Here is a 15,680-nt window from a genome sequence, read left to right on the forward strand (position 1 = left end):
GATCCACCCCCCCGCCGAGCCCTTGCCTGGTCCCTGCCCCACGTGTTTTCCTCCTGCCCGTCAGCGACCGCTTCACCTAATCGCAGCACTGGGCCCGGCGGAGCGCTCCAATAGGGACCTGGGGGCGGGGCGGGCGGGGTGCTGGGAAGCCCCACCCCTGAGCGGGAGGGCGGGGTTCAGCCCAGCTGAGCGAGGCTGGGGAGGAAGGGTTCTGGGCGGCCAGACCGCGCGGCGGGACGGGAGGCGTCGCTGAGGTGAGTGGGGGTGGGGCATTTCCCCCGGGTCCCCTGCGCCCTGGAGGTCAGTGCCCCCCCAGCCAAGCTGTGATCGCCTCCTGCGGTGTCCCCCCTCCTGCCACCCCCAGCTACGGGTCCACTGGCCCCGACACTTGTCAGGAGTCGCCCCCCCTCAAGCCCAGGACTCCTGTACCACGGTCCCTTTGCCTCATCTCTGCCCTCCACCTCATCCTAGGGGGTCACCGTTTCCCTAGTCAGGCCAAGACCACTCCCCCCCCCTGCCAGGGGTCCTCCAACCTCCCCACTGGCCCCTAATCTGTTTTAGGGGTCACTGCTTCCCCCTACTAGCCCTCCCCCACATTGTGTCCTCTTCCTTTCCCCTGTCAGGACTCCCCCCTTCCCCCCATGGGTCTCTGGCTCCTGCCCCAGTTGCCACCATAGCTCAGCTGGACATCCCCCACTTGTAAAGGGGGTGAATGCAACCTGTAAAGGGGGAGCTCCCCCACTCAGCAGTTGGCACCAGCCTCCTGACCCACCTGTGCCCCTTTGCAGCCTGGAGGCACCCAGGTGTCTGCCCCTTGGAGTTGGGGAAGGGGGATCCCAGGCAGGTAACAGCAAAGTGACCCCCCCCGACCCATCATGCTTCCCACATCTGTCTGTCTCCCTCCAGCCTGGTGCCTGGGCCCAGAGGCCTCCACACACTCCATCCCAAGGCACGGCACCCCTCACCAGCACCATGCCCTTGGCTCGCAGCCTCTCCGTCACCTCCCTGACTGGGCTGGAGGACTGGGAGGATGAGGTCGACTTGGAGAACGTGGTCCTCTTCGAAGTGGCCTGGGAGGTGGCCAACAAAGGTCAGCCCAGATGCCTGGGTTAACTCCTTGGGAAGAGGAGGGGAGGGCTGGTGGGTTAGAGTGAGGTGCTTTTGGGGAGGGGTGGGAGAAGGCTGAGAGCTAGGACTCCTGGGTCCTCTCCCCAGCTCTGCCCTGACTGGTCCATGTGGATTTCTCCTTGAGGTCACAGAGACTGGGCGCCTGATGACCTCCACTGTGGGCTCCCTGATGCCCTTGACGAGTGACTTAGAAGAAGAAAATGGCTGTTGGACTCCTGACTCTATCCCAAAATGCACTGCAAGCCCCTAGCACTCTTGAGGTCCAAGAGCACAGGGCACTATGGGATACATGTGCCAGTTGCCCCATGATGCATTGCCCCATGGGCTGCTGGGAGCAAGAGCATAGTGCATTATGGGGTATGTGCACTAGGATTCCCACAATGCACTTCACTTCTCTGAACAAGAGCACAGTGCATTATGGGATACTGGCCCTGGGAATGCCACAGTGCACTGTGTCCAGTTAGACCATTGCCCACATCCCCTTCCCTCAATGCATCATGGTGGAGAGGGGGTATAACTAGCTGGATGGGGAGGACAGGTGTTGGAGGGCTGATTTCCCACCCCCGTCTCCCTAGCCAGAACAGAGCCTGTAGCAGGAAAAGTAGCTGGGTACAGCCTGCCCTACCTCACAAGTGCCCAGCTTGCTCCCTTGGGCTATAAGAAGCTTTCCCTTCTGCCTCATTATATGAGATCTTCATTGTTAAGCAGCTTCATTAAGCTGGCATCCTGCCCTGGCCCCCTGGGGCCAGAGCTCTGGTGCCCTGCCCTTTCCAGCTTAGAGGCTGTTATGGGCTCCCTTACTGCCTGGGTTCTCTCTCTAGAGGTGTAGGGATAGGAAGTGCCAGGATGGTCTTTGCTTCTTACAGCTTCATCTCAGTGGTGGATGAATTGGCCCTGTATAACTACCCCTGTATAACTACCCAGCACGTTCCACCCAGTGGCAGCTGCATCTCTGCACTGGGTGAGGGATGATCATCGTATAATCTGTTCCCCAATACACCCCATCCCAGAAGCAGATGCATCTCAACCTGGCTGAGGGGTTCCTGGATAAATAGGCCCCTGCAGTGCCCCACCCCAGAGGCAGCTGCATCTCACCCCTGGAGAAAAACTCCCAGAAGTTCTCCTGGGGCTGTGTGCTTCCTTTGTGAGCTCCATTCAGTGCTTAAATGTTCTTGGCTTCTGTCCCAAAGTTTTTTTTAGTGACTGGGCCTTGTCCTGTCATTAGAGAGGAATAAACGGAAGCTCTCAGCTTCTGCCTAAGCAGGCTCCTGCTCCCTCCTCGGGGCTGGTGTGGGGCAGGGTGTGCGCTGCTTGTGTCAGCCTCCGTCTGTGCATGGTGGGAGGTTGGGTGGTGGGCACTGTTGGCTTGGGTTCTCTCGGCTGGTTGGATGGAGATGGGGGAGGGAGGATAGGGGAGGTGGGTCTGGGGACAGGAGAGCCCTGGGGGTGGGACAGTTGCTCATCAGGTGAGGAGTTGATTGACTGTTGGGAGTCCCACAGTGCATTGTATCCCACTAGGCCACTGCTTGTGGGGAGAAAGAACACAGTATATAGGATATATATACCAGGAAGCCAACAATGCATTGTGTTCCACTAGGTCATTGATCAGTGGGAGCAAGACTGTGGTGCATCATGGGATACATATGCTGTGGAACCCACAATGCATTATGTCCCACGAGGCCCCAACCTTGCTGGGAGCAGAAGTACAGTACATTGTGGTATCATGTACCAGAAGACCCACAGTATATTGTCTCAACTAGGCCACTGCTTTCTGGGAGCAAGAGTGAAATGCATTATGGGATGCACATGTATAGAGTCCCACAGTGCATTGTGCTGCACTAGTCCTTCACTGGCCATACATGTCAGGTCATTCCATTGCATTATGGGATATGTATGCCAACAAACCCACAATGCACTGCTTCCCTTTAAAGTAGCCCGCTTGGCATGTGTAGCGCATTGTGAGAGAGCCCCTGGGGAGTCTCACAATGCATTGGGGCAGCCCCATTGTGGCGGGGTCTATGTCAGGTGAGCTGGGAGGGAGGGTGCCCTCTTTTCCCCACCCCTGGGCAGCAGGGGCATGGCTAAACCTCCCTGTGCTCTGGGGAGCAGTGGGTGGCATCTACACGGTGATCCAGACGAAGGCCAAGATCACGTCAGATGAGTGGGGCGAGAACTACTTCCTCATCGGGCCCTACATGGAGCAGAACGTCCGCACCCAGGTGGAGCTCATCGACCCGCCCAACCCAGCCATGCGGCGCACCATTGAATCCATGAACTCCAAAGGCTGCAAGGTACCACCCTGAGCCAGGGAGGGGACCCAGGCGTCTGGGAGGCCACAGCTGGTGAGGTGCAGTTGGGGGCAGTGTGGGGAGGGAAGGGCCCCAGGTGCTGGTCCTTTCCTTGCCATTTCACCCCACCTGGCAGCCTGCAGGGAGAGGACCTGGTATCCAGGGCCAATACAGAATGAAAGGTGGGATCCTAGGTAGGTGGGGAGAGGACCCAGGTATCCGGGACCTACTAGACATGGTGCTGGAATAGCTTTTTGGTTGAGAGTCTATCCTGCGATCTGAGGCAGGAGGGGCTTGGGTCAACCTGCTGCCCCTTCTGGTGTGAGAGGTTATTGGAGTTCCCATATTGGGGTTACCACTTCTAGACCCCAGCAATTTCTCTGCTGTCTCCCCAGCCAGGGAGTAGAACCCAGGAAACCCAGACACCCAGCTGTGACCCACCAGCCCCCACACCCTTCTAAAAGCTGGGATAGGACCCAGGTGTCCTGGCTTCTGGCCCCCACTCACCTCCCACAGCTGAGAGAGAACCCAGGTGTCTTGGCTCCCAGCCCCTTTTTGCTCTGACACACCAGCCCCCACTCCCCTCCCAGAGCTAGGGTAAGAGAACCCAGGCATCCTGGGTTAGGCTACCCAAAATTAAATGTGGGTGGGGGGTGCTGCCCAGTGCCATACCAGTGAGGTTTGGTGCCCAGGGCAAAGCCTATAGCAGCAGCCTGCCCTCACCCCACACACAGATCAGGGGGCACATGCCCTTCCCATGTCTGCTCAGGAGAGCATGCAGTGGTGGGAGCTGTCCTCCCCATGCCCGCCAAATGAGCTGTTCGTGGCTCCGTCCTATGCTCCACCCTGTCTGGGCAGCACCTATTCACACCCCTTTTCTTCGGTGCCTGGGGCAGTCGCCCCACTCCCCCCCCTTGCTATGACATGGGTGCTGCCACTTCCTTCAGTGCTGTGGGCTGCCCACTTTCCCTCCACTGCGGCAGCCAGCTCCAGGGCCCACAGGCCCAAGTCCCTGCCCCACCCCCACCCCCACCCCAGCCAGGCTGCAGGAGGAGGGATATTTTTAGCCCTGGGGGCTCATGTTTCTTTCCCCCCCCCCAACAAGAAAGGTCACAGGCCTCCTCCCCTCCCGCTGCCTTCTTTCACCTGATGTTTTTCTCTGTCACCCAAAATAGCTGACCTGAAATATCCCTGGGGATAGGGGGGAAGGGGCAGATATGGCATAGGGAGGAAGGAGCAGCTGGGGTCTAGTTGGGGTGGGAGAGGTAAGAGAGAACTGGGCTGGGGTTGAATTTTAGTGTAGGGGGTCAGGTCTCAGGAATTGGGGGGCTGGGAGACAATTGGGTTCCAGCACCGGAAGGGGGGCAGTTGGGGCAGCCCCAGGTGTGGGAGCCAGGGTCATACATGGGGGTAAGATGGAACATTTTGGTGTGGGAGGCTCTGCTTGCTGGTTGGGAGGAGGTGACTGTCCTCAGTGGGGAGGGGGTGTCTCTCTTCCCCCCATCGTCTGCGCACCCCAGTTGGCTTCCCCGTTCATATCTGCCCCTCCATTTCCCCAAAGGGGGGATTCCTGTGGGGAGGCACCAGAGCCCTCCCCCAGGAAGGAGGGCCAAAGCCCCTCCTATCAGGAGCTATTCCCAGCATGCTTTGCCCTTGGGCCAAGCAGGGGAGCAGCAGCTGTTGGGGGAGATGAGGGAAGAGGGCTCACAGGCAGGTCCCTGCTGGAAGGTGGGTATATGTAGTGGGGGGACACCCCTAGGACTTCCATAATGGCTTAGGGGGGCTGTGGTGTGGAAAGGGGCCTTGGCGCACTCTGAGGGTGAAGGTTCCTGCTGGAGGGGTTCCAGTATGGGGGGTGGGGTGCCCAGTGTATATGTGGATTCATAGATGCTAGGGTCAGAAGGGACCTCAACAGATCACCGAGTCTAACCCCCTGTCCTGGGCAGAAAAGAGTGCTGGGGTCAGGTGACCCCAGCCAGATGCCTATCCAGCCTTCTCTTAAAGACCCCCAAGATAGGGGAGAGCACTACCTCCCTTGGAAGCCCATTCCAAATATTGGCCACCCTTACCATGAAGAAGTTTTTCCTGATGTCCAGCCTAAACCGGCTCTCTGTCAGTGTGTGATCATTGTTCCTTGCGCCCTGGTGAACAGAGCATCTCTGGTTCCTTGTTGCGCCCCCCTAATGAATGTGTAGGCAGCCACAAGATCACCTCTCAGCCTTCTCTTGTGGAGGCTGAAGAGATCCAGGTCCCTTAGTCTCTCCTCATACCATATGAGCGACTTTCCTCTGGACTCTCTTGAGGTTATCCACATCCTTCTTAAAGTATGGCGCCCAAAACTGGATGCAGTACTCCATTAGAGGTCTGACCAATGCTGCATAGAGGGGAAGCATCACCTCTTTGGTTCTTTTTGTCATGCATCTGCTGATGCATGATAAAGTGCGGTTAGCTTTGCTGATGATTTCATCACACTGACTCATGTTCATCTTGGAGTCCACTATGACTCTGAGATCCCTTTCTGCTTCTGTCATTTCCTAGCCAGTAGGTGTGCTGGATACTTTTATGCCCTAGGTGTGGCACTCTGTATTTGTCCTTGTTAAACTGCATGCTGTTGTGTTCTGCCCACTTTTCCAACCTGTGCAGGTCTGCCTGCAATCATTCCCTAACCGCTGGTGTGTTCACTTTCTACCACAAATTAGTTCATCTGCAAACGTGGACAGAATACATTTCACAGCCACATCCAAGTCACTGATGAAGACATTGAAGAGCACAGGTCCAAGGACCAAGCCTGCGGGACCCCACTGCCCCCACATCTTTCCAGGTCGATACCGACCTGTCCACCACCACTCTCTGTGTGCAACCCCTAAGCCAATTTGCCACCTGCCGGACTGTGTAATCATCTAAGTTACAGCTTCTTAATTTATTTATGAGAATGGGATGAGATACTGTATTGAAGGCCTTCCTAAAATCAAAGTAAATGACATCCACCTCTATTCCTGTGTCTAAGCATTTTGTCACCCAGTCATAAAAAGAAACCAGATTAGTCAGCCACGATCTACCTGCTACAAATCCATGCTGGTTGCCCTGCTGCATTATTTTTCCCACTGGACTCACAGAAATATGATTCTTAATTTTTTCAGAGTCTTCTCCAAGGATAAAGGTGAGACTAACTGGCCTACAATTACTTGGATTCTCCTTCCTCCCCTTCTTGAAAATAGGGACCACACTGGCCCTTTTCCAGTCCTCCGAGACCTGACCCAAGCACCACAGTTGCTCAAACAGTCCTGCCAGTGGTTCTACTAGGACACTGGCCAGTTCCTTCAGCACCCTTGGATGCAGCTGATCCGGGCCTGCTGACTTAAACCCATCCAGTCTATCCAAGTGACTGCATTAAGTCAGTGTCAGGAGTTGATGGGCTGTTGTCCCTCTGATGCCCATCTAAGAAGCCATTAGAAGATGTGTCATGATCCTTGTTCAGGAACACTGAGGAAAAAAACTCATTGAAGAGCTTAGTGTTGTCCCCACCTCTGTCACTAATTGCTCCTGCTTGTTCAGTAGGGGTCCTATGCTGCCTTGTGCCTTCCTTTCACTCCCTACATACCTAAACAAAAAAAAAAAAAGACTTTTTGTTGTCTTTAATTTCTGTTGCCAGCCTCAGCTCCATAGTTGTTTTGGCCTTTTTAACTGCCTCCCTGCAAGTGCAGGCCAAGTAGGTATACTTCTCCTTGGTAGCTTTCTCCTGCTTCCACTGCCTATATGCCTCTTTTTTGCCCTTAGACTTCCCTGGATTTTTCTGCTTAGCCACGGAGGGTTTTTGGCCCCTTTCCCTTGCAATGGGATCGTCTCCCACGGCTTCCGAAGGAGTTTAGTCAATGACGCACTGCAGGATAGGAGTTCCTTTAGGAACAACCAGCCTTCCTGGACTCCCATCTCTCCAATATTCCTATCCTGTGGTGCATCATTGACTAACCTCCTGAGCACAATGAAGTTAGCCTTCCTAAAATCAAGCACTTCCACCCTACTAGTTATCTTACCTACCCTATGCTGTATGGTGAATTCTGTTGAATGGTGGTCACTGTCCCCAAGGTGACCAAGAATCTGCAGCTCCCCTACCAGGTCATCCCCTGTAGCCAACACCAAGTCCAGTAGGGCATTCTCCCTAGTGGGGAGAACCTCCTGCATTAAGTGAAGATCCTGTACACAGGTTAAGAACCTACGTGAATGGTTGGATATGGCTGACTGCTCCTCCCGCAGATGTCAGGGTAGTTTAGGTCCCCCATGACAACCACATCCCTAGACTGTACGTTGCCTCAAGAATTCCAAGTCTAGCTCTTCCTCTTGATGTGGTGGTTTGTAACAGACCCCGACCAAGTCCCTTTCCCTCCGACCTCCATGTATCCTAACCCACAATGCCTCAACTTTCTCCTCCTCTGATCCCATTTTGATTAGGGTAGATGTATAATGCTCCATAACATTGAGCAAACTCCCCCCACCCCCCGTTTTCTTCCTACTCCCTGGGGTGTGAGCTGGGGCTAGGGGGTGGGAGTTCCCTGTGGAGGATGGGGTGTTCCCTGCTCAGGGGTGTTCTGCCTTCCCTGTCCCAGGTGTACTTTGGGCGCTGGCTCATTGAGGGGGGCCCCTATGTGGTGCTTCTGGACATCACAGCTACGGCCTGGAGCCTGGACCGCTGGAAGACAGAGCTATGGGACAGCTGCACCATTGGGGTGCCCTGGTACGACCGCGAGGCCAACGACGCTGTCCTCTTCGGCTTCCTCACTGCCTGGTTCCTCGGAGAGGTACGGGGGGAGGAGTGGGAGCGGGGAGTGGGAGCACAGGGACAGTGGGGACTGAGGATGCCCCACAGGGCAGAGAGGTGGGGACCTGGGGAGGGGGGAGCAGGGACCCCATAGGATGTGACCCACAGGATATGGGGCCATGGATGTAGCACCTCAACCAGGGGACCCTTCAGGGAGGGGGTGAAGAATCTGAAGAGATGGGGCCACTGCAGAGGGGGCACCCAACACAGTGAGTGAAGAGGGGACAGAGCCCATGTGGGGAGGAGCCCTCATCAGGGCCAGAAACCCTGACCCATGCCAAGGGGGAAGTTGCCTCGTGGCAGAGGCCAGTTGTATACCTCAAGGGGAGGGTCTTTTAGTTCCCCTCCCCATGTGGGCATTCTGGGGGGCGGGCTTTCTTATTGCCTGGGGCTGTGACTGCCAAAGGAGGGGGGCAGTAAGAAGAGGAACTTCATTGTAGGCGGAGGCTCAGTTCTGCCTAAGAGGTGGGGGAAGTGGGGGTATCAGGTATGGGCTGAGCCAGGATTTTGAAAACGAGTACAGATATTGTAGGGTATCCTCATATATAACATAACACATCTTTTGCTCCAGTTGAAAAGAACCAAGAAGCTTTACTAGTACACTAGGGGGACCTAGGGCTGTGGTATTGTGTTTAAGATAGAAGCCAAAAAAAAATGTAAACCTTAATAGACTGAATAGAGCATTCATTAGCTGTGTCATATAATGTATTAAAAAAACAACAAGCTAGACAATATTCAAAAGGTGCCATTTAATTAGTCCCATAGCTACTGGAATTGAATGTACATCTCTTTCAGATACACAGAACAAAGTCTAGCCTTCCTGAGTGTCTTGATCGGACCTCCAAGGCTGCACCTATTTCTGCCACCTGAGTAACCTTCAGTTGCGTTAACGCTACTGCAACTGACTGACTGTTTCTAGCTAGAGTTAAAAAACAGTCTGCTGGGCTGTGATGTAGGAGCTATGTTACCAAGAGTGGACAGCAGAACTGCAGAAGAAAGCCTAGCTTGATTAGGAGAACCATGAAAGACCATTAAAAAGGAGAGAGGGTCGTTAACACCTGTGGAAGGGATCAGGTAGATTATAACAAGCCATGAAGTCAGTTGATTTCCTTGGCACTACTTGACTAAAAGGGCTGCCGCTACTGCCAGGCAGTTGGTTTTAAACTTTGTCTGGACCAGGAATCAAAGAGGGGGTGCCATTCTCCTTCGCTCCCCGCCCCCTGCAGATATCAGGTCTCTGTGCTGTTGGGAGGGGGGGCTGTGGCATGGGGAGCAGCCTTAAGGAGTAGGCAGGGATGTGACACAGGATAGGGTCTGGTGTGGAAGTGGGCAGGTAACAAGCAGCTGTCAGGAGGCTGGAAGTGCCCCCCATTTTCTGCCCTCCCCCCTAACTTCAGTTTTCTAGGAAGGGTCTTTGGAAGATTGCCCCACTGCCGTGAGTTCACCACTGAGCCCTTGGACAGTAGGTCGAGCTGCTGGTCTCCTGGTTGCCAGAAATTGAACCCAGGAATTGGGCTGTCAGACACACTCGCCCACTAGACCACCTTCCCTTCCCCCAGAACAGGGAGAGAACCTCAGCATCCTGGTTTCCAGCCCCTTTTGCTTTACTGGGTCCCACTCCCCACTCAAAGCAGGGATGGGACCCAGGTGTCCTGAATGTGCTTTCTTCCCCTCCCCGCTTCCTCCCACCCTACAGTTCACAGCTCAGTGTGAGGAAAAGCCATTTATCATCGGGCACTTCCATGAGTGGCTGTCCGGGGTCGGGCTCTTCCTGTGCCGCATCCGCAAGCTGCCTGTGGCCACCATCTTCACCACCCATGCCACCCTGCTGGGCCGCTACCTCTGTGCTGGCAGTGTGGACTTTTACAACAATCTGCAGACTGTGAGCACCAGGGTTGGGGAGGGGCTGGGGTTGCTTGGCAGGAGCTCCAGGGGTGATGGGAAGGATCTAGGGGAATCTGGGCACAAGGGGCTCCAGAGGCTGATGGGTAAAGGACTAGGACAGTGGTTCCCAACCCCAGGTCACGGCCCAAATGAGTTTTGCGGGGGCGATGCTGATGGCGCTGCACAGAAAAAATGAGCCATGCTGTGTGCCGGGAACTCCCCCGACCCCATGCCACCACCACTGAACTTTATTTCCAGCAGCAGGGCACGGAAAAAAGAGGTTGGGAATCACTGAACTAGGGCATCACTAGCAGCAGATGGGGAGGAGTCCAGAGCACTTGCAGGGAGGGCTGTGGCTTTTCAGGTAGCTAAATCATGTACTGTCTAGCCTTGCTGTGGCTGGGATGGTAGCTTGGAACCCACGCGTCCTGGCTGCCAGGCCCCCCTGCTCATAACTCACCAAACCCCATTTTCCTCCCAAAGCTGGGATAGAACCCAGCTGTCCTGGCTCTCAGCCCCCCTGCTCTAACTCACCACTTCCCTCCCAGAGTTGGGATAGAACCCAGGCATCCTGACATCTACTTTCTTGGATCCTAATAACCTACCTGCTTGGTTCTTTTTTTTTCTTGCCCTCCCCACTCAGTTTAATGTGGACAAAGAGGCTGGCGACCGGCAGATTTACCACCGCTATTGTATGGAGCGTGCTGCCATCCATTGCACCCATGTCTTCACCACCGTGTCCCAGATCACAGCTGTGGAAGCTGAGCACCTGCTCAAGAGGAAACCAGGTCTGCAGGGTGCTGGGACTGGGGCAAGTCTGTTTGCTGGAACCACTTCCCCAGTGCTGGGATGCAGCAAACTCTGAAGTAGAACACGTTAAGGGGCTGTTTATACAGGGACCTCTCAGGCAGAATTGAGATGCAGTCACTTCTGGGGTGGGACCAAGGGCTACTAAACAGCCTCATAGAATCATAGAAAGTTAGGGTTGGAAGGGACCTCAGGAGTTCATCTAGTCCAACCCCCTGCTCAAGGCAGGACCATCCCCAAATAGATCATCCCAGCCAAAGCTTTGTCTACTCTGGTTTTGAAAACCTCCAAGGATGGAGCTTCCACCACCTCTCTGGGTAACCTGTTCCAGTGTTTTACTACTCTCCTAGTGAGAAAATTCTTCCTAATAGCTAACCTAACTTCCTTTGCTGCAACTTGAGACAGTTGCTTCTTGTTCTGTTATCTGCCACCACTGAGAACAGTCCAGCTCCATCCTCTTTTGAACCCCCTTCAGGTAGTTGAGGGCTGCTATTAAAACTCATCTCAGTCTTCTCTTTTCTAGACTAAATAAGACTTGTTCCCTCAGTTTTTCCTCATAAGTCATGTCCCCCAGCCCCCTCACCATTTTTGTTGCCCTCCAGTAAACTCTCTCCCATTTGTCCACATCCTTTCTGTAGTGGGGGACCCAAAACTGAACTCAGTGCTCCAGATGTGGCCTCACCAGTGCTGAATAGAGATGAATAAATCACTTCCCTTAACCTACTAGCGAAACACCCACCAATTCAGCCGAGCATGCCGTTAGCCTGCTTAGCAACAAGGTCACACTGCTGGCTCATATTCAACTTATTTTGTCCACTGTAACCATCATGTCCTTTTCCGCAAAGCTGCTGCCCAGTCAGTCAGCCCCCAGCCTGTACTGGTGCATGGGACTGTTGCGTCCTAAGAGCAGGATTTTACACTTGTCCTTGTTAAAACTTATGAGATTTCTTATGGCCCAATCCCCCAGTTTCTCTAAGTCACTCTGAATCCTAGCCCCACCCCCCAGCATGTCTACTACTTTCTCAGCTTGGTGTTACGTGCAGACTTGCTGAGGATGCACTCTATGCCATCTTCCAGGTCATGGATAAAGATGTTGAACAAAATCAGCCTCAGAACCAACCTCTGGGGCACTCCACTTGATACCGGCTGCCATCTAGATACTGGGCCATTGATTACTACTCTCTGAGCCTGATGCTTCAGCCAGTTTTCTATCCACTTTGCACTCCATCCATCCAGTTCATACTTCCTTAGCTTGCATGTGAGAATGTTGTGGAAGACAGTATCAAAAGCCTTACTAAAATCAGGGTATATCACACTGGTCTCCCCCCATTCACAGAACCAGTCACCTCATCATAGAAGGCAATCAGGTTGGTCAGACATGACTTGCCCTTGGTGAATCCATGCTGACTGTTCCTAATCACCTTTTTCTCTTCCAAGTGCTTAGAAATGGATTCCTTGAGGACCTGCTCCATGATTTTTCCAGGGACTGAGGTGAGGCTTGTAGTTCCCTGGATCCTCCTTCTGCCCATAGTTAAAAAAGGGAAGTATGTTTGCCCTTATCCAGTCATCAAAGATGATGGTCAGGGGCTCTGCAGTCACATCAGCCAAACTCCCTCAGTACCCTTGGGTGCATCCCATCTGGCCCCATGGACTTGTACACATACAGCTTTACTAGGTAGTCTCTAACCTGTTCTTTCATCACTGAGGGCTGCTCATCTTCTCCCCAAACTGTGCTGCCTGGTGCAATGGTCTGGGAGCAGATCTTGCCTTCTGAAGACAGGCAAAAAAGGCATTGAGCACATCAGCCTTTTCTGCATCCTCTGTTACTAGGTTGCTTCCCCCATTCAGTAAATGACCCATACTTCTGATCTTCCTCTTGCTGTGACATACTTGTAGAAACCCTTCTTGTTACCCTTCACGTCCTTTGCTAGCTGCAACTCCAATTGTGCTTTGACCTTCCTGACTTTATCCGGGCATGCTTGAGCAATGTTCTTATAGTCTTTACTAGTCATTTGTCTATGTTTTCACGTCTTATAAGCTTTATTTTTGTGATTTAGTTTACTAAAGAGTTCCCTGCTAAGCAAAGCTGGTCTTCTGCTATACTTGCAAGTCTTCCTGCAACTCAGGATGGTTTATTCTTGCACTCTCAGTAAGGTTTCTTTAATGGACAGCCAGCTATTCTGGACTCCTTTTCCCTTCAGACTGGCTTCCTAGGGGATCCTGACCATCAGTTCCCTGAGCAAGTCAAAGTCTGCTTTTCTGAAGTCCAGGGTCCTTACTCTGCTGTTCTCTACCCTTCCTTTCCTTAGGATCCTGAACACAATCATCGTGTGGTTACTGCTGCCCAAGTTGCTATCCACTACTACATTCCCCACCAATTCTTCCCTGTCTGTGAGCAGCAGGTCAGAAGAGCATGGCCCCTAGTTAGCTGCTCCTGCACTTGAACCAGTAAGTTGTCTCCAGTACTATCCAAAAACTTCTTAGATTGCCTGCACACTACTGTATTGCCCTCCCAGCAGATATCAGTGTCATTGGAGTCTGCCATGAGAAACAGGACTGTGATCTAGAAATTTAGATTCATAGATGCTAAGGTCAGAAGGGACCTCAACAGATCATTGAGTCTGACCCCCTGCCCTGGGCAGAAAAGAGTGTCAGGGTCAGATGACCCCAGCCAGATGCCTATCCAGCCTTCTCTTAAAAACCCTCCAAGGTAGGAGAGAGTATCACCTCCCTTGGAAGCCCATTTCAAATTTACCTACCCTTACTGTGAAGATATTCTTCCTGATGTCCAGCCTAAACCTGCTCTCTGTCAGTTTGTGACCATTGTTCCTTGTTACCCCAAGAGGCGCCCTGGTGAACAAAGCATCTCTCGTTCCTTGCTGCACCCCCCTAATGAATGTGTAGGCAGCCACAAGGTCACCTCCCAGCCTTCTCTTGTGGAGGCTGAAGAGATCCAGGTCCCTTAGTCTCTCCTCATAGGGCTTGGTCTGCATACCCTTAACCATACAAGTGGCTCACCTCTGGACCTTCTCAGGGTTATCCACATCCTTCGTAAAGTACGGTGCCCAGAACTGAACCCAGTACTCCAACAGCGGTCTGACCAATGCTGCATAGAGGGGAAGTATCACCTCCTTGGTTCTATCTGATGCATGATAAAGTATGGTTAGCTTTGCTGATAATTTCATCACACTGATGACTCATGTTCATCTTGGAGTCCACTATGACTGTGAGATCCCTTTCCGCTTCTGTCATTTCCTACCCAGTAGGTGTGCTGAATATTTTTATGCCCTAGGGGCAGCACTCTGCATTTGTCCTTGTTAAACTGCATCCTGTTGTGTTCTGCCCACTTTTCCAACCTGTGCAGGTCTGCCTGCAATCATTCCCTACCCTCTGGTGTATTCACTTCACCCCACAATTTAGTATCATCCAGAAACTTGGACAGAGTACACTTCATGCCCATATCCAAATCACTAATGAAGACATTGAAGAGCACAGGTTCAAGGACCAAGTCCTGTGGGAACCTACTGTCCTCATCCTCCCAGGTTGATACTGATCTGTCCAACACCACCCTCTGGGTGTGACCCCGCAAGTCAATTTGCCACCCACCGGACTGTGTAATCGTCTAAGTCACAGCCTCTTTATTTATGAGAATGGGATGAGATACGGTATCAAAGGTCTTCCTAAAATCTAAGAAAATGACATCCACCTCTACTCCTGTGTCTAAGCGTTTTGTGACTTGGTCATAAAAAGAAACCAGATTAGTCAGGCATAATCTACCTGCTACGAATCAATGCTGGTTGCCCTGCTGCATTATTTTTCCCACTGGACTCACAGAAATATGATCCTTAATAATTTTTTCAAAGACTTTTCCAAGGACAGAGGTGAGACTAACTGGCCTACAATTACTTGGATCATCCTTCCTCCACTTCTTGAAAATAGAGAAAACTTCTGCTAGTGGTTTGAAGAAAGCTTCATCTACCAGTTCTTGGTCTGGTGGTCTATAGCAGACACCTACCACAACATCACCCTTGTTGCTGTCTCCTCAGACCCTAACACAGAGACTTCAGATAGGCCTGTCTCCAGCTTCATACTGGAGCTCTGAGCAATCATATGGCTATTTTACATAAAGTGCACCTCCTCCTTTTCTCCCTTGCCTGTTGTTCCTGAACAGTTTATACCCATCCATGACCATGCTGCAGTCATGCTAGCTATCCTACCGAGTCTCTGTTATTCCAATGATGTCACAGTGCTGTGACTGTACAAGGACTTCCAGTTCTTCCTGCTTATTTCCCAGGCTCCATGCGTTCCTATACAGGCACCTGAGGTAACTAGTTGATCTCCCTGATTTCTCTGGAAGTATGAGAGCACCTTCCCTATTGCCCCCTCCTCCTTGCTCTTCCTCCAGGTCTTCCCCGCTTACCTCAGGGCTTTGGTCTCCATCCCCTGGCAAACCTAGTTTAAAGAGATGATCTACTTGGGGACATAGTTTCATAGTTGGTAGAGTCAGAAGGCACCTGAGCAGATTATCAAGTCTGACCCCCTGCCACGGCAGGAAAGAGTACTGGGGTCGAATGACCCCAGCCAGGTTTTCATCCACCCTCCTTTTAAAGACCCCCAGGGTAGGAGCCAGCACCACTTCTCTTGGAAGTTGGTTCCAGATCCTAGCCGCCCTGACCGTGAAGTAGCACCTCCTGATATCTAGCCTGAATCTACCCTCTGCCAGCTTGTGACTTATTTTTTGCCACTCCTGGGAGTGC

At 52.7% G+C, this 15,680-nt stretch overlaps 2 protein-coding genes across 7 annotated transcripts in view; both read left to right on the plus strand.

The window, feature by feature from the left end:
* The window catches only part of LOC109320799 (AP-2 complex subunit alpha-2), a 621,923-nt gene that overhangs the window by 235,437 nt on the left and 370,806 nt on the right, over positions 1-15,680 (plus strand). The gene's annotated exons all lie outside the window — the stretch shown is intronic.
* Positions 181-15,680, plus strand: part of GYS1 (glycogen synthase 1) — a 25,311-nt gene continuing 9,811 nt past the window's right edge. For both annotated transcript variants that reach the window (XM_019551074.1, XM_019551075.1), the window contains exons 1-6: positions 181-254; positions 907-1,090; positions 3,238-3,419; positions 8,021-8,212; positions 9,929-10,114; positions 10,760-10,904. In XM_019551074.1, coding sequence (XP_019406619.1) covers positions 973-1,090; positions 3,238-3,419; positions 8,021-8,212; positions 9,929-10,114; positions 10,760-10,904 — 823 coding nt within the window. In that variant the 5' untranslated portion in view covers positions 181-254; positions 907-972. The remainder of the gene's footprint in view (positions 255-906; positions 1,091-3,237; positions 3,420-8,020; positions 8,213-9,928; positions 10,115-10,759; positions 10,905-15,680) is intronic.

This window comes from Crocodylus porosus, unplaced genomic scaffold, assembly GCF_001723895.1.
Source record: "Crocodylus porosus isolate Cpor-Errol unplaced genomic scaffold, CroPor_comp1, whole genome shotgun sequence".
Classification (NCBI taxonomy): Eukaryota; Metazoa; Chordata; order Crocodylia; family Crocodylidae; genus Crocodylus; species Crocodylus porosus.